Source organism: Anopheles marshallii, chromosome 2, assembly GCF_943734725.1.
Source record: "Anopheles marshallii chromosome 2, idAnoMarsDA_429_01, whole genome shotgun sequence".
NCBI classification, from domain to species: domain Eukaryota; kingdom Metazoa; phylum Arthropoda; class Insecta; order Diptera; family Culicidae; genus Anopheles; species Anopheles marshallii.
Window position 1 is genome coordinate 15,494,945 of NC_071326.1, and position 22,388 is coordinate 15,517,332.

Consider the following 22,388-nt stretch of genomic DNA (forward strand, 5'->3'; position numbering starts at 1 on the left):
TAAATGTGCACTCATAATCGCAATTCGACCAAACGGCTAGGGCAACCGGGTGCAAAACGGGACACGGTGCCGGCGATACGGATCGCTGATCGCAGGGATCGCCAGACTCCTCCTCGCTCCTCGGTTTGATGGTGCATTGTTGTGGCTAGGGAAGTTTCCCATACCGATCACCGGCGAGCAGCCCGACGTCGGGGGCTACCATTTCTACCATTAAAGTATATAAATTTCTTTCGCATTTCGTGGTGCGCGGCCGCGGGCCAAGCATCCGATTTGCGCGACTTCTTTAACAGTGGAAGGCTTTTTTTTCTCACGCGTTCTCTGGCGGGGGAAGAATTTTCCAGCCCGATTGGCGGCGTGACAAGTTGCCCGTTGCAGTATATATACATTTTGGAGATGATTTTTGCACTCAGTGCCCATCCGGAAGACGACGGGGTATAGTTCGATTGGCGAAAAAATTCCGATGCCGTGCCGTACAAGTTTGTGTCCCAAGTGAACAAGTGCAACAAGTGAACAAACAGGACGAGTGAATCGAGAATCGTAGTGTACTTTTATGCTGTAATGTGCACGCCTTGCCTTCCGTGATTGTGAATACAAGCATTACGTAGTGATACCGCCAAAATGCATCAGCTCCTGACCTTGATCCTGTTCGCGGTAACCGTCCGCGCACAGCTCAATACGTTCGACTACTGCATACGCATGACACCGTCGCCCGGTTTGCTGCAGTGTGCCGGCCAGCAGGCCCTCTCGTCGCTGCAGTTCCTCGAGGAAGCGAACAACTATACGCTCGCGAGCGGACTGCTCATGATCAAGGACGAATCGTTGGTCCCATCGTCACGCATCATACCAAACATTGTCGATCACGATCCGCTCGATTTCAGGCAAGTTTCCCGCTGTGGTGCCTCTCAGCTGACAACACTCGACACATATGTACAAACGAGCACAAACACACACGAAACCACTGAAGAAGAAGAAGAAGAAAAAAAACCATGCCAGTAGGACCGAAACGAAACGGAAACGCCCGCCAGAATGGAATTTGTGTCAATCGGCCGAATTGGGAACGGCCGGCTCAAGAGTGTTTGTACGACCCGCGAGCTCCTCAATTGATATTCCACTTTTTGACCGGGTTTTTTTGGGGTTTGCGTTTGCCATACTGTCGGGCTGGTTGTGTTTTGAATAAATTACGGATCAAGTGCGAAACGAAACGAAAACAAATGAGTGCCAACAGGAAGCCAACGATCACCGGTGCGGGGAGGGTGTCCGATTGAGTCTCAATAATGTGATGGGAGAGTGCCGCGGCGAGTAGCTATTGACTTTCTTTCCAACGTTCCTTTTTCGGTGTAAAATATTCGCCCAACTTTAGGCTACAGACGGAAATACTTGTGCATGCTTCTAATATATGCACATTCCACTTTGCCAACAGTGGGTTTCCTGAGGTTGATGGGCCCATTCTGGTATTTCCATTTCCTAATCCGTTCCGAACTACGCTCTGCAGAAGGTTGCAGTAGCTGAACGTTACAATCACGAATTAAGAGTGCGTGTCGCATTAGAACATCGTATATCCTTGTATAGTAACATACATAGCTCCGATAGACTTGATATTGTGTGAAAATATACCCATTGAACCTATGTTTGCATAAATTGATTGAATTCTGGAAGAATTACTAGGATTTGTGGAGTTCAAGATGGAGTTATAAAGTTTTGTTCCAATCTTCACACATGTAACTGTTTGTGTATACATTTAGCTCAAATTATAACATCTTTTATGGCCCCATAAACTAGTTCCTCGGTCAAAAGTGCCGAAGGTCATGGATCGATTCTATACTTGGCCGGCCGTCCGTAGTATTCTTGCTGCAGTCAAATAGTAATATTCAAATCATCCATTGTGTTGCTCAAGAAATTATTGTAATAGATTCCCCCTTCTCAAAGATGCTCAGAATTTCACGATTGATGGACCACAACGGTGGTGGTCGTTATGGACCTTCAATCGTGAAGTTCTGGGAACAATTTCACCGTGAAAACCTCTTGAAAAACTCTCACCGGAAAATCTTTAGCCGTTGTTTCTAGATTGTCGCTTGATTCTTCGAGAAAGCTCACTTGGACTGACGCTTCCACATTGGAATATTCTTTTGAACAAAGACTGTTTAACCTTTTTGGTTCGTAGCTCCCTCTTGCCAGTCAAATGTATGGAAAGAAGTGGTTATTTAGCCTTCCGCCTTCCATGCGAACTTCTGTTAACACCAACCCGGAACATGGTTCTCTCCTTACACCAGAAATGCCAGAATATTGTAACTGTGAGGAGACTTGCATGATGTTGTCAGGCATGATGTTGTCATTCAATCATACTCAGTAATAATTGCATTAAAAGTATGATTTTACTTATTTTATTTCTGCGTAGTTCAACATTTCATACTTCTTCCGAAATAATTAAAATTCCCTTCGGAGCTGTGATGGATCAGGCCCGTTAGAAGCCCTGAGAGGAATGGCAGAGGCTCTTAACTTGAAAAAGGTCTAATGGCTTCATTTGGCAACCGATGATCGGGGGGTCCTTTGGAGGCCCCTTTCTAAATCTCATCTACCTTATCGTTGACGCCGAGAACACAGTTCCATGTACAGAGTAGTGTTAGTGAAAGGATTATGATAACTAAGTAAAAGTATAAGAGTTTGTGAATAAATTTTAGTTTAAGTTAGCAATCCGTACAGCGTACATCTCCTTTCTTCAGCTATTGAACACTTATCTTAACCTACATTTTAATACATAACATGGGAAAATTCCCCTACCGATGGATTACATTGCTTAACAAAGATTTCCCCGTGCGTGGTAAAGATATCGAATTCCTTTGAATAATCTCATATTAAACTAATTACCGTCCCAATCCACGCTTCAACGCTATCAAACGCCTCAAAGCGTGATAAATCCTATTGATTACAAGAAGTAGGCCTGAAGAAAGGCATATCTATTCGGTTCTGTGTTCCTTGGTTTCACCGAAATGCCATGCTTTCTGCCCACTAGCAATGTCGCTTTGATCTTTTTCCCGCCAACAGGGGAAATATCAAGCAGCAGTCGTAACGGAACCATCCCACCCGTACGCTTAATGCGTCACTGATCCACGCGAAAGGCTTTGGCACCGGGAGTGATCGAACATCGACCACCGGTGGTGATGAAAATTTTGCTCTACCCGTCCTAATTTTTCCTTTTGCATTTTTCACGCCATTTTCCCGCGCACCCTTCGAAATCCGACACCCTGCAGAGGAATCCTGGAGAATGCAGGCGCCGTGATGGCTCAGCGCCAGCTGCTGTGGGACATGGGTATCATCTACCCGGGGCTGAAGCTAAAGCTTGGCCCAACCATCGGTGCTGCCGGATTGCTGGAGTTTGTGCTAGATCCATCCGTGCAAAACGACGAACGTTCACTTTTCGAAGAAAAATCTACCGGTGAGTGTCTTGGATTTTTCAAAAGTTTATTTTAAAATATTAGGTAAAGATAATATTGTTCGAACAACTTTCTTTTCTTCGTACTTCTATCAACATCAATGTGGAAAAATATTATTTTTATATTGTTTTGTAACCAAACCACCCACAATTCATTTACATTCATAAAACAGTATACACATTGAACTTCCTTTGAGTCGAAGCGTTTTTCAGTATCTATAAATAAAAGCCACGCGAAAGCTCACTGTCCTTCCAAGGTTAAGCTTTCATCTGCCTTGCGTGCAAGCAAGCTCTCTCTCTCCATACGCGCTTTGCTTGATGGTGAAACAGCCTAACAGTCCCATTTTCCCCACAGCACGCATACTGACCAAAAGCTTCGTCGTACCGTTCCTGCTTGGCCTTAAATTCAACCTGGCAACACTGCTGCCGCTCGTCTTTGGCGGTCTGATACTACTCAGCAAAAAGGCGCTCATCCTAGGCAAGATAGCTCTCTTTCTGTCCGGACTGTTTGGCTACGGTTCGTTTCTAACTCCCTCCCTCTACGGTGGTGGATTCGGTGGCTATGGCGGAGGCTTTGCCGGTCACGGAGGTATCGGTGGTTTTGGATTCGGTGCCAAACCCTTCCGCTACAACAACCCGCTCGCCGACAGTCCTGACTTTGACAATCACCAACATCATCAGCATCATCATCACGATGACTACCACGGCGGCGGTGGTGGTGGTGGTGTGTCCCATGATTCCCACACCAGCGGTGGCTATTACAAGAAGAAGGATAAGTTCCTCAATCTGGATGAGCGTGTCGAACCGCAAACAGCTGCCTCGCTGGTGGATAAATTCTACGAGTACGAAAAGCAGCAAATGCTAAAAGATCGAACCGCACGGCTGTTCGAACGGAAGTTCTACGAACGGGAACAGCAACACCCGGGCGGTGGTGCAGCCGGTGGTCCGGATTATCCCTTTGTCACCGCAGACTTGGCCACCGAGCGTAACGAACGGTCGCTACCGGAAGGTGGCGGCACTGGAACTAGCGGACGTAACTTTGCCTGGAACGATCATTAGCGAGGGCAAGCGAAGATACGAAAGTGCAAGTATTGCTCTTCAATAGCTTACCAAAAATCGAAAACCTCAGTATTATGGGAAATGGTTTTACCTGCCTAGCAAAGTCAAACCGTGATGAGTTTACTTACAATTTAAACAGCTCCGGTTATTACTATCGGGGTTAATATTCACAGTATTTTCATTATATGAAACTTATCGTTCTCTATCTCAATAAAATGCATTTGCATCGATATCGTAACACACAATTGGTAGTTATTCAAAACTTACAAATTTGAGAAATTTTGTTCATACTTTTAGTCGAAAACTTGAAAAAAGTAAAAAAAAGAAAAAAGGCTCAAACATTTATCTACAATTTACAGCTCAAAATTTGCACACACTCAAATTATTCAATAACTAGTTTTCTAAGAGGCAGATTGACCCCTTTTAAGTTAGAAATATTCAATAACTCCTAGGATTTAGAAACCCTGTTCGGGTACTTAAGAATTGTAGCAACAATTGCATACAATCAGGCGAGCGCTTACTGGAAAAATAACTTTCCGGGGAACAGTTGGGATTGAGTTGAATATGATTAACCCAGTGCATTCCAGAAGTACGAAATCTTACTACAAATGTCATGAAAACGGAATGCTTCGACAATATTTTTAATTCAAATATATTTAACCGCCTGTTTAATTTTTTTCTTCACGATGTCGACCATCAGATAAAATGGCAAAGTTAAAATCGTTTACGGATAAACTTCCTACTAAAGTGGATTATGTGAAGCTAGATCAGTAGAATCTCTCAACTTTTCTCGAACCTTTAAATGGTTTAGTATAAAACTTACTAAGCTTACACATTTACAGTGCTTTCCGATTTGTCACACATATCCGTTAAGTAAACAAGTGAATTTGATTATTTACTGAAAATGTAATTGCTTCTACTGTTACTATTCTTTTAAAATTATATTTGCCTCTAAAGCTTCTAAATTTACACGCATGAATTTTTTTTCCATGAGAACTATTCTCTCTACAGAATGACGATTCATCAAGTATAGAAAGTGACTCCTAGAAACGGATGCTCAGGAAAAGAAAGTGCAAGTTCCGTTCAGAATGCGTATGTCCCCTTTCCCAATCGCATTCCCTCCCAAAAACGCATTCAAACTGAAGAACATCCACTAATAAACCATACTTTACGCTCTAATGGCCACCGCTGAGCCCGAATCGGGTTACTAAGCCAAACACCTTCACCCGCGGATGGGCTGCCTGAGAGATGGGTGCATGGAAAATCTGAGACCCATTTTCCTTTGGGATATGGGTAGCAGGGTAGAGCGTGTTTTTTTTTTGTTCGCTTTTCGCCACAATCAACCATGCCGACACGCATGTATGTTGTGCCTAATTAATCCACTGTGTACATACTCCACCGGATCCGACCAGCCCCACAATGCGCAACCTTCATTTCTTGCAGCGTAATGAAGAACTTACCAGTTCGTTCCTGTTGGAATTTACTTTCTTTGTTGATTCTTTCCATCTTCTGCGGTGGATGGATTTGCTATGCGATGTGCCTATGCCTATGCGTTGTACGGTGGTCTTCTCCCAAATTTCAACTGCTCTTCTTTCCATGCCCACACACAAAGCCACATTCAGTGAAGTGGGATCAATTTTGGAAGCAAAACAATCAAGAATGAGGAAACATGTGAGGCGAACGGTAATTAACAAAACGAACTCATTTTCCGTCTGGTGCTTTTCAAGGCCACGACCCCATGAGGATTGCTACTGAAAAGCGCTGAGGTATTATCCGTCAATTGTGGTACGGTTTTCGGGTAATGGTTGCACTACTTTTTACCGATCCCCAAACCAAAACTAGAACGTTTCACATCCGTATAAAACTGTCACTCATCTGTCACCGGACGGATATTTATCATTCGCTTGCCGGTGCCTCGAGACCTGCCGTGATCTCGACGAGATGTCGCGGAGTTGCTGTTACTGGTTAGGACTAGTGATCGGATGCCTGCTACGAGGATCGTGTGTAACTGAGGCGCGTGTGTTACTAGATGCGGTATCTTCAGAGTCTACGACGAACGATACCCGTTCCCCTACGCTACAGCGACACCTGCTCAATCGAGCCCGCAGTTGCTTCGATAGTGGTCAAATGGTGGAATGTTTTCGTGGTGAAGTGCTTCGAGTTCTTGATCGCGCTATCGATTCTAACGTGACGTTTCGCGTAACTCCATTCGTAACCGTGCGCCGAAATCCTGATTGGTCCAGCAGTGAGCCACGCAACCCAACAGACGTTGCCCGGCTTTCCGGTTGGTCGGGATTGTTCCGGAAGTTGCGCGAGCTTCTGCTCTCTCGGCTGTTTCAGCTCAGCTTGGTGGATGTGGATGGACGGGCACTGCTCGACTCCACGGCAGAAGGCCGGGGTAAAAAGCACAAGCAAAAGGGTGGTATGTTCTCGATGGCACTGATGGCACTGATGGCGATGATAGCGCAAGTCATTCTTGGCAAGGTGGCCGTCCTGGCGGCGGTCGCACTGATCATGGCAAAGATCGCACTCGTCTTCTCCACCTTGGTAAATACGCTCGCACTGGTGTTCCGCGCGGTCCTACATGACGGAGGCGCCCACCATCACTGTACATAGCTACGAAACGGCTGAAATTGGATTCTCTTTTCCTCTCTCTCTCTCCCTCTATGTTTTGCCCCTTTCCCCACGCACGGCACTGCTTTCCTTCACAGAATGGGCTGAAGAAATCGAACGGAACGGGCGGAGGGCACGGAACCGAAGTCGTCTACGACCACTCGAATCATGGGGGCGGAGGTGGAGGTGGCTGGCAGCGGAGCATCGAACCGCGGAAACCCTACCAGCGTTACCATTACTACGAGGAGGACGATCTACCATACTGGAAGCGACGCCCCGAGCATCACGATTATCAGGACGCCTACGATGGCGCCTAAATGTAGACAATGCTCCAAACCTTGTACATAGCTCCACTTAGACGGGTAGGAAATTAACCGAGAAACAGAGCTCGTTAGCTCGAACATTGGTACGACGCTGTACACAGAAGAAAAGAAAAAAAAACACTCCCTGCAGCCCGCCGGTCTTGAATGAGCATGGCGGTGGCCCTGCTTAAGGCAAGTATAGGCAATAAAATTAACCCACTGCAAGCTGCATCTTAATAGACCACTTAAGTCCTTGAGGATCTCATACGCGTTCGCACATCAAACCATCGCTAATAGCCGTGTGACTACCCATTGATTGTGTGGGAAATCTGGTCAATGACCGACGGGAATGGGTTGATGCTACTGTAAAACAATTATATCACAACCACCAACTACCTAAGGTGATGATTTTCTAACAGAACATTAGGAACTGTGGGTTAAAAACCCATCATGGAGCGTTGGGGTGCCCGTAAACTACCGTAATCGATTTCACTTTCATGTCACGAACCACTCGCTGCTAGCCGTGGCTTGTTATGAAATCATCTCCAATAGGGAGAAAAAGGTTTCGAACGTTCGGAACTCGCGTAGCTTCCGCTGTCACCTCAACAGGCAGCACGCTTAATCCAATCGAGGCTTAAGCCCTTGGTACACCCTCACCAACTACAAACTTCCTACCGCATTCTGCACGGGCAATAGGGAAATTAAAATTGCCATTCTTTTCTCTCCTTTTCCATGTTGCTGTTTCCGTTTCTCTTCACTTTACCGTGATGAGCTGCTAAACGACACGTGGGTCAGATCGTGAGCAAGCATTCGAAACACTAACTTAACTATGCTTCGCCTGCGGTTTTTATCCATCCCGTTGAAGGTTTGCCGGATTCTCGAAGTAATATTACGGTGAAAATTAGAAAACGCTTTCCATTTTATTTTCTTCTTGTAGCTCACGACCTTTCCTGGGGGCTAAAACTAAGGGGATTAATTTTGTGCGATAAATTCTAACGATAACACGTCGAGGGGCGGGTAAGATCACATGTTATTGTGCCGATATTTCTATAATTCAATTAAAACCTCAGGTGGCCCATTAAAGCATGGAAGTAAAAAGGAGAGTGAGTAACATAAATGGCAAAAAAAAACAGTTAAAAAAGTGCTATCTGAACGATACATATACTTACTGTTGTAACAGAATTTTAAAACATAAATTTAACATAACAAAGAAGTAAAACGAAGCTTTCCATTCTAAATTTACACGAGTGTTCATCATTGAAACAGTGCTCGCTACACCATTTTTCTATCAAAATGGAAAAGCTACGCAGTTGAAATGTTTACGACCAACATTAAACACATTCACCTCGCGTAGGTGGGAACGATATGAATAAAGTGAAGGTACACACGGACACGACCGGGAAAGGCAGATGCACCCGAGATGCAAGCTAATAAAATCAAACACACACACATATATATTTTCTGGTGAGTGATGTAAAGGGGTAAAAACAGGTTGCTGACTGCCAATTTCTTCTCTTACTGCAATCTCACCTTCAATTGCATCCCAACGGTGCACGATGATGTGAGCCGTGCGCCGAAAGTAATAGCGTCGAACAAAAGAATAAACTACCGAAGGCACCAACAGTCAAGTTTCCCAGTGGGAAAGAAACTACAAACAGCGGGTGTATCCCTAATGCCAAGTGCAGTAGCGCTGCTCGGCTGCCGCTCGGTAAGAATGTGACAAGGCAGGAGAAAATGCATCGGAAGACACACACAGACACACCGACCAAAACATACACTTCAACCGTCTTATGGCGCCCTTTGGCAGTCCTCCTCCACTCACCCCACCAGTCCTTCCGAGTGCGATTCCCGGGACCACATAATCCACCACGCCAAATGGGGAAGCTATAAAGCTTACGCGACCATGCAACCTGTGGCCGATGCGATTGCGCAGGGCTATATACCGGGTGAAAGTCTTACCAGCTGCATGTTGTTTTTCCTTCTCGCGCGACCTCGGGAAAAGGGTGGAAATCCGCTCCCGCCACTGCTTCCTTTCTAGCCGAATCATTTTTCTTTATTTCATTCCCTCCTTTCATTGCATTCGCTTTGGATTAGTCAAACAAACAGAGACGACATCGACAGGGGATACGGCGACAGCAGAACTTCTCGACCTGGGCTTTGCCACGGGGCCCCAAAAAGAGAGCTTACCTTTCCTTCTTTCCTGTACACACGGATGGCAATAAGTCACCCCGGTCGGTACCGGTGGCTAATGTTGGCTGTAACAAAACAGGAAGCTTACGGGAAAGGAAGGAAGCAAGGGCCTTGGACAACACTTTTGCTTTCCCATTGGGAAATGGATGAATGGTTGGAAAAACGATGTTTCGTAATGGATTGTGGCAAAGAAAAAGATCCACAACTACTACCAATAGGTAGTTGCATGGACATCGGTTGCCCGGAGTGCCAGCACGACAATGACCTTTCGTTTTGAATATGAAAGTTATTACGTTCGTAGTATTTGTCTTCACAGGTATGGATGAAAGTGAGTTTCAGATTGATTTTCAATTGAACATTTTTATGCGTTGATTTTAATTTATTATATGCGAAAGAAGTAGTTTTAGGAAAGCTGACAGATGTAATTCTTTTATTTTCAAGAATCTTCAGTAGAATGGCGAAAACCGGTTATAAGCTAACATATAACATAACAAGTAGTGAATCAAGTAGTAATAGGAAGATGTCCAAATTTTTCCAAAAAAGATGTCCAATTTCCAAACACCGCGATCTCTAGTTGTTTACTGATCATACAATAAACTTCTTTTGAGCAGTAAACAGTTCTCGTCTAATAATTTTATCTTATATGTAATCGAACAGTTCATCCATCAGCTCTACCAAATGTTTCCTGTAGCATTCATCTGCCTGAAAAGCCTTAACGCAAACCCATACTTTCTTATCCGGCATGAAACTTGCCGTCGTTTGCAAGTCTCCGAAAATTTCCTCCAGAAACCGGCTCGGTAAGGTCACCTCACCGCTAATTATCGTTGAGTGTATAAGCCCTGCCAAACGATAATGTTCGCAGCAGCGAAGGAACGTTTCGCGCGGGAAAATGTCACACACGTTGAGCTGATTTCGCTCCAACACTACCGAAAAGCACGTATAGTAATGATCTAAAAGTGAAGGTAGATGCTCATCCCGCATTTGACGGCTTGTCGTTAGGTACAGTAACAGATTGATGTCGTACGCCGGAGGCACGTAACGAGACAGCTGATAGTCAACCAACGCACAGCCGGTCGGCACTCCTTGTTCATTGCACTTGAACATGATATTATTGCACCAGAGGTCACCGTGGTTCAGACAGTTCCGAAATTCATGCGACGGTTCCACATACGAGTAGATCCTTCTTATCAGCGGTGCTAGACGCTCCAGAATGGTTTGCTTACGTACGCCCTGCCAGTGTTCACATATCTTAACCAACTCCGTGTACAGTTTGATAACATTCGCCACATCTTTCACTCTGGTGCTGGTGGGTGTCTGGACCCAACCGTTTTCGTTGAGAGCGTTGGGAAAAAGCTCTGACAATCGTTTACCTCGCTGCTCTTCCAGCACGATCGAACCCGCATGCAAACAGGCTAACGTTTCGAGAGCTTGTTGTACCAATGCCATATCCAACAGGCCACTTGGACGCTTAACAGTCGTATAGCCGTCCGATTTGAGATTATTCATGACGAGCATTTTTTTGCCCTTGGCAAAGATCACTCGCGGAGCCACCGTTCGCCATGGGCAGTAGCGCTGAATCGATCCCACCATGCACTGTAACACACTACATTCCTTGCGGAAGCTACCCATTTCTTCGATGTAGTTCCGGAGCACCGGGTTCTCGGTGGGAAGACATTTTACGAAGAAACAAAGCTCCTCCGATCGATCGCTTCTCTCGACGGTAACTTTCAGCGCATAGTGATCTGCTAGAAAACCTTCCGGGCACGGGCTAAACGGTTCCAGCAGTGCCCGCACAACACGATACGTTTGGTCAACAGCACTCCCACTGGACGACAAGTGATCGCTCACTATTTTTCGTAGATCTTCATCCGATAGATCTAACTGCTTTGCTTCCATTCTTTGGCGTGTACTGAGTGAAACTGGCCCGATTCAAAATAAGCAGTCTTACTTTGAGAATTACCTGAAATTGCTTTTAAATGAGCACTCACAGGTTACGAATGGCTCGGCTGTTTGTAGAACGATTTTTTGATAATGAGTTCGACCCACCAGCGGAAACAGGAGAACATACACTAACGATAAGGAACAAGATTTACCAGCTTTCCAGTGGCGTGTGTATCGTGTGAACAGTCTATCTCTTGTTCTTACCCTTATGAATGTACCCTTTAGTGTAATCACTACACCACCAAGTTTTATCTACCATGATTTATAATGGCTTTCTTAATTTGTGTTAGGCTAGGGCAGAACAACACGTGCAGATAACAAAAGGCCAGCGTTTGGATACAAGCACTTGCTACCAATCGTTTTCGGGTGGTCAGTGACGGATGATTTGGATTTACATAAGATATCAAATTTTTAATGTTACAAAAGAACTTGGCAGAATTCCATATTATGAACATAATTTCAAATATATATTTTTAATTCGTTAGAGGCTGGCTCGATTTTCCAGAAAGGAATCCTGCAAAAATTGCTAAATTGTGCATTAAATCTAAATATTAATATTATAAATATAAATCTATTAAATAGATTCATTAAATCAAATTAATTTTATAATAAATATAAAATATAAATCTCCATCACAGTGACTTCTGTACCGACATTTAGTTCCATCAACTATTGGAACCACCATCGGGTCTGCTTTCACTGAAAATGACTACCAACCACATGACATAACGGACACCTGAAAACACGTCGTAATCCACAGTAACGATCAATACTGTAGGCTTCGTGTCTCGCACTGCAAACTAAAGCAACCATTTCACGGCACGCCAGTAGGCCAGGGTCATGGGCCTTGCCTTTTAAATATGCAAAACACTTCCGGGGTGCATAAAATCACACACCCCTCCATTCCCAGCTCCTGCATAGACTCCCCATCACAACCATCATGGCCCGAGTGACATCGAACTCTCGGTAACATCGTTTGCGATAGCGAGGCAAATAACAAATCTCGCTGAGTGAAAACTACTGTTTATCTGCTGACGAAACAAAAAAAACAAGGCTTCAGCACCGCTTATTCCTTGCCCGCTCTCGTCTGGCTCTGCAGTCATGGTCATGGTCTGCGGGACGCGTGCTGCTAAACGACCCGCAAGCCTGCATCGTTCGGGGCCAAGAATCGAAAAACACGAAACGAACCGTCCGTCCAAACGAATTAAAAGTAAAAATCCGTTGCAAGCGCATCGAACAGGTGCGATGAACACGCGCTGCTACCAGTGCCGGTTACCATTTCACCAAAGCATTAGCTGGTGTTTGTGTGCATGCGTGACTGTGTGTGTGTGTCCTAGTGATTTTTTGCCTACCGTTCCTCCTTCGTCTAAATCCTACCGTTTTTCATGGGCTAATGTTTAAGCTGAAGAACGCCTGCGCTTCATTTTTAGCCAGTTTTTCCTTTTCGCTTTCTGCACAGTTCCACAACGCCGGCAGGGAGCATCCACCGGCTATGCATTTTCTGACTGCCTTCTCTGGGCGGGGTGGAGAAGTGGAGAAGCGGTGTGATAAAGAGAAAAGTTTTGCATGTCCATCCGAAGGAATCAGAGCTCACCGGATCGGATTAGTTCAGTTCGACTTTTTCCACCACCGCACAAACCTTCCCGCTGACTATGTTGCCTGGCACTGGGGCTACTCCATACATGTGTGGAGTAACTCTGGGTTTTCTACTTTTTTGTGCATATTTTTTCACCACCACGTACCACCCATCCTTCCTGCACACCCTTTTTTCACCCTCCCAACCGCCAACCGCTTCAAAGATCTCCGATCGCTGGAGGCATGTTTACTTTTTGCATGTTGCACAAATTAGTGAAGCAGTTAGGCGAACAGCCGCCAGCACCCTGTCGTTCGCGGTGTACGCCAACACAGTAGAAATCGGTACTCCGCGAAGATCCGCCTCTCGCCCACCTGCCCCGGGTTGCTAATCGCCCCGGTCGGATCGGTAGCAAAATATCGGTAACGCTCACCAATCCGGAGCGCCGTTCCTAGTGATCCTCCGGGCGTGCAGTTCGTTGCATTGCGTGCCGTACGATGTGCAGATGGATCTTGGCTTTCACGCTCCAAAAAGTTCTAGCAAATGCCTTTTTTTACGCGAAGCGATACTGATGATGTCGGTGCAGTCAGTCAGCTGTTTTGTCCGAAATGCATGCAAAGGCGCTTGTGGGAGGATGGATCGTCTAGGAGGGAAAAAGTACGTGCATGTGTGTGTGTGTGTGTTCACGTGCGTTATCGCTTGGCTGGCCAGCTCGGGCCCTTTCCGTCGGGCGATAAAATCTGGCCACAGCTCCTTGCAAGCTATCAGTAGTATAAATACCTTCGAGCGGCCAAGATCGGAAGGAAGTGCATCCAGTATCCGATCGATAGTAGTCTAGCAGCAGCAGCAGCAGCTTGATCAAGACCGTTTTGTGTGGCAACACAAGAAAAAGGAAGAGTTACGCTCTCCTTTTCGTCCTTCGTCCCACCCCACCCAACAACAAAAACCCCTACTTCCCACCCCCACCCACCGAACAATGGTTTCGTTGAAGTTTGTGTGCGCGGTAGTGTGCGTGCTAGCAGTGGCCGGCCGTGGTTATGCCGCCGAGGACGGTACGGTGCGCGCCCTGCGCAAAGTGTACTCCCTGTGCGAGGATAGTGACGAGCTGCTGAAGTGCATCAAGGTGCAAGCCCTCAAGCTCACCGACCGGGCAATCAAGCTGCCGAGCATCAAGCTGCTCGACGGTATGTCGATCGTGAAGAAAGCCGACGGTGGTGAATCGAGCACCCGCGCCCTGAACGAACCGAGCCTCGGCGAACACGACCTGGCCAAGCTGTCCTCGGCCAAGATCGACGAGCTGCTGTTCCAGCGTGCCCAGCGCTTCATGGACGGACACCAGCTGCAGCTGAATGTGCCGCGTATGCTCGCGTCGGGCCAGCAGGAAACCGGACGTCTGGTCGAGGAGGGCCGCAAGAAGATGAAGAAATACCTCGGACCATTCCTCGCTGCAATGGCTATCAAGGGAGGTATCCTGACCATGGTCTACCACTCGATCGCCATCGTCGCCGGTAAGGCGCTCATCATCGGCAAGATCGCCCTCGTCATCTCCGCCATCATCGGTCTGAAGAAGCTCGTCACCCCGGAGGGCCATGAGAAGACGACCTACGAGATCGTGAAGCACCCGCACGTCCAGCAGAGCCACACCTACTCGTCCAACCACGGTGACTTCGACACGCACGAGGCGGGCCAGTTCCACCGCAGCTTCGGCAACTCCGTCGACATGGTGATGCAGGACCGTGCCTACCGTGCTCACGTCCCCAAGAACTAGAGCCGTTCTTTCGTGCGTGAACGTGTGGATGATGATGACGACGACGACTACCCCCCCAAAAAACAAGCAACCCTGGCCATAACCGCACTAACAACTACGAAACCATGTGTCGCCGGAACTGGAATGGAGCAGCAGAGCTTCGGTGCGCCACACGAACGCCTGCAGTCCAGCCACCCGTGCTCCCGGTGTGGGTGGGGGACAGCAACACGGCGTCTGAACCAGGGATCAAAACAACAAAACAACCCATCCGGAACTGCTGCGGTCTGCTCATAGAATTAAGCTCCCCGTAACTTCGTCGCAAGATCCCAGCCGGGTGTTCGCCGATGGAGCAGCCACAGTTCAACGTGCGCCAAGCAACCTGAGGAACAGATTAACCCCTCCAAATACCTTCCAATCAGTCAAAACGTACACAAACACTACACGCTCCACTACCCTGGACTCTACACGTACACGAACACGTACACACATACACACCCCCACACACCATTAGACATGGCGCGGAAGCGAATCTGCCATTGGCGCAAAAAGGGTTTATGTGTTTTGTATTTATAATGATTAATTTAAATTATTTATTTATTAAACCTTCATTCCCAATCGAAACCTCCCCCCCATTTTCCCAACCCCCGCCCCTCCCTCCTCGCCCTTTCCATCACCAGCTCGTGTTGCTTCCACACGGTTCGCCCATGTCTTTTCCACAGTCGAAAGGGATGCGGTGTATCGGCCGGACCAACGGATGCGGGCGAATCTTTTGTCGTCTTCTTCCATTTCCGCGAGCAGACGTTGAAATGTGTAATTAAATCTCCCAACAAATCGAGCAAAATAAAGAATTATCATTCAAAAAATATGATTTAAGACTAGTTTTTTTATTATTGTTTGAGCTTTTCCGAAATAATAGTACGAGTCATAAAAGTAAAGAATAAAAATGGAATACAACAATCAACAGTAAATGCTAAACAAACTAAAGAAGATAGTAATAAAATAAATCAAACCTTTCATCAAGCGTACAATCAAATACTGCCGAATATTCAAAAACTTCAGACATTTTTTTTCTGATAAGCTCTTTCACCTTTACTTCAATTAGATTAGAGAAAGTGAAGGAACTTGAGTCACACACGGAACTCCCATTGTCGATCCATTACTGCCATTAACTGCAATGTATGCACATTGTTCAACAAAATATTTACATAAGGCACATTTACCTACATCAACTAACAGCGCTCCGTTCTGTCCGAACCAAGCACCGTGTTTGTTTGTGCTGGCAAATTAATTCCGTTCCAAGCGGGAAACTCTTACCAATTTCGCTCCCATCTCAAACCGTAACCCGGTTAACAAACACGACAACCGCACCGTTGTTTTCCAGCTCGTTTGCCCGTCGAGAAAAGAAGTACTCCCGGGCCACGACACAAGTAGCGGAGAATGCCAAAAACAGCACCGGACACACTCGGTTGCCCTTTTTTTTTGCAGTCACTTTTCCTTTCGCCGAACCGACGCGCATCCGAAATGAGTTTGCGCGAATAAACGGACGCGTTTGTTCTCCAGCTGGCCAAACGTCAAACGCTACCGGAACCGTTTGCAAGTCCCGCAAAACCCCAAGCGACCCACGGGTCTACCGTCAATGACTCATAAATCGGCATCCCGTTAAGGTCGAGTGTGCTCCGCCGCTTCGGCTTAGAAGGGCTTCGGCAAACAGGCCAAACGGCAATAAATCCGTCTTGCGTTTTGCGACCGTTGCCTTGCAAACGGCAGGCTGTGTCCGAGAGACCCGGTAAAAACCGGAGCATAAATCAACCCCCGGTCGATGGGTGGTTTGGTGGACCGCGTAATGGAAATGTGCAAGCCTGCCCATCATTACTGCCCTTTCAAATTCAATCGCGCACAATTTGGGTGGAGCTTTGTGCGCTTCGGCACAACTTTCTACCATGAGTCGTACGCTCCAGTCCATCATTGTCCATCGCGTACCGGCCAGAACTGTCGTGCAGTTCCTTTCCCTTCGAACGACCGAGCTGCAGCGTCTCTCGTTACCCATTAGACGGCTTTGGTACATGCATCAATGAACGTACACTTTCAGTTTCCTTTTACAAAAATCAGACCCCAAACATCTTAATTTAATAGCTTTGAGGGTAAATGTATACAACCAGCCAGATTGGAATCTCCAAACGCTTGGCCGGTTCTGGACAATTTGACAAAGCATCACTTTTACCTTAATTTCAATCAACAAACCGTGATTGAAGCTTTCTCAGATGCTCGGATTGAATCTGCCTGTCAAACGATCCCGGCCCGATCCCCACTTGCCGCTGGTATGAACTGCATTCCCAGCCGTCCAAACACCAACTTTGCACACTTTCTCAGGGGCCGGCTTGGTGTTAATCGCTTGTTTTACAAGCCATTAATCTTGCAACCACGAGTTGCCGTGAACCGATCGGTAATCAACGTTTGACGATGATCACGAGTACGAGTTGTATACCGTAGGGGACGACGTGCTCATACCTCTTATATGATCCTTTTATTGCTGGTGTTTTTTTTTTGCATATGTGCATTGAATCATTTATTATTTTATTAAATATAAACACAAATGCGAATCACTACGCTATGTCCAATTCGCATGCAACGAGGAAAATTCGTATGCAGGTTAGCTTTGGATAGTAAATCTGTAAGAAAGTTAGTGTTCAAGTGAGTGCTATCAAGTCCCAACATACCGATGATGAGAACGACAGTAAGTTTTTGGAAACTCTCAATGAATTTCCCTAAAATAAGGAACTATAAGAACTCCAAATCCATCGAGTGAAAGAACTCCCTTAAAGTTCCCTTCCAACTCCACCTTTTGACCGGACGCCCTCCATATTCTTAATCTACAGTGAACTTTGGCGCATTCGCCTACTTCCTGCCACCGTAAAAGCGCACTGGCCATTCGTTGAAAATTGCACTAAAATCATGCCGATCGCCAAATTGACCTCCATCGAAGGTCATTAGTGTACCGGTCGTTTCAAGGTGCTCAATATTACCGTTTCTCCCACGATCAAAGACACACACACACACATTGCTTCTAGCTCAACCTACATTACACTGCCAAGTACCTATCCCCGTACACGTATGTTTTCGATTTCGTTTCACACGCCAACTCTGCAATCCCTAAATGACCCCGTGCCTCATGCAGTACACCTGGTCGAAAGAAAGTGGCCGCGGATGGCAAACTATCCAACAAAACGGTTGTATCCGCTTTTTGCCTGCAGTGCGGTTTTTTTTTTTATTTTCCCCATCAATGTAGCTGGACCGTTTTCATCTCGACTCTCGCGGCATCTATCATCGGGGCGTTACAGATTGTTGCAAACTAGCCACCTGTCCGGGTGCTTGTCAAGCTCGCCCGGTTGGAGAGGCTGATGCACCGATCAACGGCACCGGGCACCAACGTGAGACGGAATGTAAATTAATAGTTATTCAAATAATGTAACTATCCTTCTGCATCATTTCCGACGGAAACTAGCTATCTTGCGCGTCGCGTGAAATAATCGCTCAGCGAAGTAATGGCAGTTAAAGTGTGCATTGCGTTGCGCACTAGTGTGCAGTGAGTTTTGACGAAAGTGAAACGGGTAAAAGCATCATATGAAGATAGTTTCAGCAACAAAATGTCGTTTATGATCACTTGAAAGTAAACGTTAAAAGTAAGTTGGTGATCATTATGAAATATGCTTATTGTTATGTTCATCGTTTTAAGCACATTACAACAGTATGCACCTATTTCAAGTTAATTTTTCACACTATAAATTTTAAACAACACATGAAAATGGATTAAATATACAAGGAATATGTAAAATAGAAGTAAAATAAGCCTTTATTTAATAAACTTTATTAAACACATCATTTAAAAGTGTTACAAGTGAAAGTGCAATCCACTACCTATCGGTAACTAATACCAATAATAGACGATCTTCTCTTTAAAGTCTTAAGTTGCACGTTTATAATTTCAAAACCAAATTTTAAGCTGAATATCTACATTTTGCAATATGTTGAATTAAAAACACTTAATTTTATTACATTTTTATTGCTGATTAATGCATCATTATAAAGTACTAAAACGTATATTTAAAAGTTTACCATTAGAACTCGTAAGACGGAAAAGCAGTTTCTCTTTCAACTTCATCATGCTCTTTGGTTACTGATGGGCCACAAAAGCAGGTGAAAAGTAATACCCCTACTTGCTAACATCCTATATTCAAACAGATATTCGAAGAGCTTCCTGCTAAGCACATGAGATCCCTTTATCCTATTTGTCCTTCATCATGCTCACCGTACAAATCATTCTAGAAACATCCATCATTCAGCGTCTGTCTTGCCGAAGCGGCTCAATCTCACTGGAACATACACACATCCACGATCACTTTCCCTCTTCAAGCATCTCGACCGTCCATCCCATCGGATTTCCCAACGCCCACAACCACTCCATCATACAGCTGTGTCTGCAAGGCACATAGCAGCGTGTTGCACTGCATTCTTGCATGTGCACATCCCTCCGGCCATCATTTAATGGCATCCCGTGGGAGTCGTAAACGCTGCCACCATTTATAACCCCCAAGGAAACGTTCCGGACATCCCGAATGGTGGGGTTTGCTGCAGCAATTTGTAAGGAAAAACTAAATGATCCACAATCGCTGCGGCAACACGTTCAACAGCCAAGTGTCAAAAAGGTGTGTGTATGTAGTATCGCACGCCTGCACAGACTGCAACAGCCCCCGAACAATCCAGCTACCCCCCCCCCCCCCCCCCCCCCCCCCCCCCTCGGACAGTGGTACCCCGGAAGGGCACACCACTTTCACATGTGATCGAACGAAACAAAACGCGGCCATGAATCGAAAAACCTTCCGGCCAGAACGAATTACCGGTCTGTCGCTAGATCGTTCATCATCTTTTCTAGCAAGTGGAGGCTACTTCCTGCACGCCGGAGGACGATTTTAATTTAATTTTCCAATCGGGTTCCTCGCCCGCACATTCACACCTGCACGAGCACGCCCATCAATGAAACGGAGCATCGTGATTGTTTTCGGCCTAGTCGTTTTTCGGAGAAAGCACTTTTTGCCTCCAAATTTTCAAACGCGCCAGATGACTTATTAAATTCACATTTAAACTAAAGAGGCAAAAACTGAAACCCCGTGGTGAATTGTTTTCACGAACGTTACCCACACCCGCGAGCGCGAACGAAAATGTTTGCCTCGCAACGGTAGTCTCGGATTCACCCATTAACTGTGCCGGTTGGTTAATTATGACGGATTTTTGGATGCATTAATCGAAAACGATCCATGTCCCTAGTCGACGGCAACGCTCGAAACCGGCAGAAAAGCTATTTTTCTGTTTTTAACCTCGCACGTTGGTCAACACTGCACCAACCGCACGCCGTTTCTGGCCGTTTTGTGCGTTTTGCGTTTAATGGCGAGAGAAAGCCATGTCCTACGGTAACATAATTGAATTAAACTTTTTCGGTGTTTTTTTTTTTGTTTTATTTCCTTGCCCTTACACACCTCTGTTCACACACACCTGACCCGGTCCCCGGTGCGTTGGGTGGAAATTTTTGGTAGCAATAGCAGCAACATTGTTTTTATCTGCATGCGTACAAGCGTATCGGTTCCAGGCGAGCACAGCTTACTAATGGTGGGTTGTATTTTTCCTTCGCCGGGTTTTTTTTCTTCTTTACACACTAGATAGTAAAACATTCATCCGGTTTTGTGCAATACACATGTTTTCCGGACGAAGGAAAAACAGAAGGACCAGAACAGGAGGAAGAGAAGCAAGGAAATGAAAGGAAATGAAAATGGTTTTACTGTTAATAAACATGCTTTTTTACCACTTCGGGTGATGTGATGTCAATTTGCCAAAGCAACTTTAAAAATATAAGCAAATTTATGAATAACTTACAAAATGATCATTCCAATCCTAAAATACATCATCGATCCCCGTACTTCACTCAAATAATCCATATAATTACTGAAAACACAAATATTCCTCTGCGAAGACTTTATTGCTCAAGGTCATAGCGAAAGACATCAACAGTCACATTGATCTCTGTCTCATGTAATGTTTAAATCATTTACCTACAGTTTATTAAAACCTCGGGATAAACATTATTTCTTCTGCTTCTCTGCTCTGGAATCTCAGCCCAGAATTACTCCACAGGTTAAAAAACCAAATGCTCAACTACCTCCAACTACTTTTTGACCATATGTCCTATAATCTAAGCAAATTCATTTTAAATAAGCCACATAATTATGGTAAAAATATTCTCTGCAAAGGCTGCTCGGTTAAGCACGATAGAAAGACATCAACAGCAATAGGGACAACGAACCTATAACATGAACTGCAATTTGGACTTGGTTAATCTTCCGAATTTAGCTTTAGCATATTTGTTTACAAAGAATTTATCAATACAATATAAACTCTAACCCCAAAACATATCATCAATCCCATCTAACCTCTTTCCAACAACCCACATAAGTATGGCAAACATAGTTGTTCTGCTAGTGCAATGGTGGAACCGCGCTCAAGCGCACTCGAAAGACATCAACAGCCGCAACGACAACGAACCTTCTGCTACATACTTCAAAAATTATTCCCTTGTTCCCGTTCCCATTTCCCGTGCTACTGTGCCTTTTCCCACACGATTCTGGCATGATCCGCTGTTCGGTGTATGTCTAACATTTCACAAATTAGTAAAGAAAATAATTCTACCACTCCTCCACGAGCTACATTTTGTGTAGCGCACGTCCATTTCCACTCCAGCAAGCGTGCACCAAACACACTCATGCACGCCTGTGAATCATACATTCGCGTCGGTTTATCGCATACGAACAATCATTGCTTCTCACATTAGATTACCAATCATCCGCCAGGAACCGCCGTGGCCGCTGCCAGCCGCCGGAAGAAAGCAAAACGGGAAAATAAAAGCCCTAGCCTCATGGAAATGGTAGTTTGGCCCGTTTGTAACCCACCCTCCACACATCACTGCCCTTTGCGAAAACGACTTCATACTGTACCAACGCTCCGCGCACTGTGATTGTGATTGCAGTGACAACTAGGTTGCACTTTGGCGTTTTGAGATGCGAGAGAGAGAGAGCCCCCAGGGGAATGCAATCGAGTGTGCTCAACATTAAACCACATCATGATGTGGTTGAACTGACCCGAATACACAACAATATCAAATCCAGGACGCTTCTCTTACCAGAGCTCAAGCACGGAGAAAAATAGATAAAGTATCCTTACGTCTTATCAATACATGATACAAACTACCCTTGCGCCATGTTTTGCCTTCAATCACTGATGTGCACTTCGTCCCAAGCCCTCGTTACGTACCGCGTACCTGGCATACCAGCCAGGTTTCATACACGACAAAGTGCATCGAACCCTTCTCTTGCAGCATCACAAACTGCAGCATTGTTTCGCGACTTTGACACACTTTTACGCGCGAACAGAAACGAGTTCATTCCATTCCGCCACCGAGAGTGGCCTTAGGGGGCCCACACTTTCCTT

General features: G+C 45.6%; 4 protein-coding genes across 4 annotated transcripts; 3 read left to right on the plus strand and 1 right to left on the minus strand.

Moving 5' to 3' along the window:
- Positions 1–852: 852 nt before the first annotated feature.
- Positions 853–4,489, plus strand: LOC128709224 (uncharacterized). The gene is made up of 3 exons (XM_053804208.1): positions 853–878; positions 3,249–3,433; positions 3,786–4,489. The coding sequence occupies exons 2-3, from the start codon at positions 3,277–3,279 to the stop codon at positions 4,487–4,489; spliced, it is 861 nt and encodes a 286-aa protein (XP_053660183.1). The 5' UTR covers positions 853–878; positions 3,249–3,276.
- A 1,659-nt stretch (positions 4,490–6,148) lies between these two features.
- On the plus strand, positions 6,149–7,419 carry LOC128716019 (uncharacterized). Its single transcript, XM_053810946.1, has 3 exons — positions 6,149–6,172; positions 6,572–7,036; positions 7,201–7,419. Exons 1-3 carry the CDS (start codon positions 6,149–6,151, stop codon positions 7,417–7,419), a joined length of 708 nt encoding a protein of 235 aa, XP_053666921.1.
- A 2,814-nt stretch (positions 7,420–10,233) lies between these two features.
- LOC128707935 (uncharacterized) lies at positions 10,234–11,490 on the minus strand. Its single transcript, XM_053802893.1, has one exon. It carries the CDS (start codon positions 11,488–11,490, stop codon positions 10,234–10,236), a length of 1,257 nt encoding a protein of 418 aa, XP_053658868.1.
- Positions 11,491–14,084: 2,594 nt separating this feature from the next.
- LOC128707835 (uncharacterized) lies at positions 14,085–14,876 on the plus strand. Its single transcript, XM_053802794.1, has one exon. It carries the CDS (start codon positions 14,085–14,087, stop codon positions 14,874–14,876), a length of 792 nt encoding a protein of 263 aa, XP_053658769.1.
- The last annotated feature ends 7,512 nt before the right edge of the window (positions 14,877–22,388 follow it).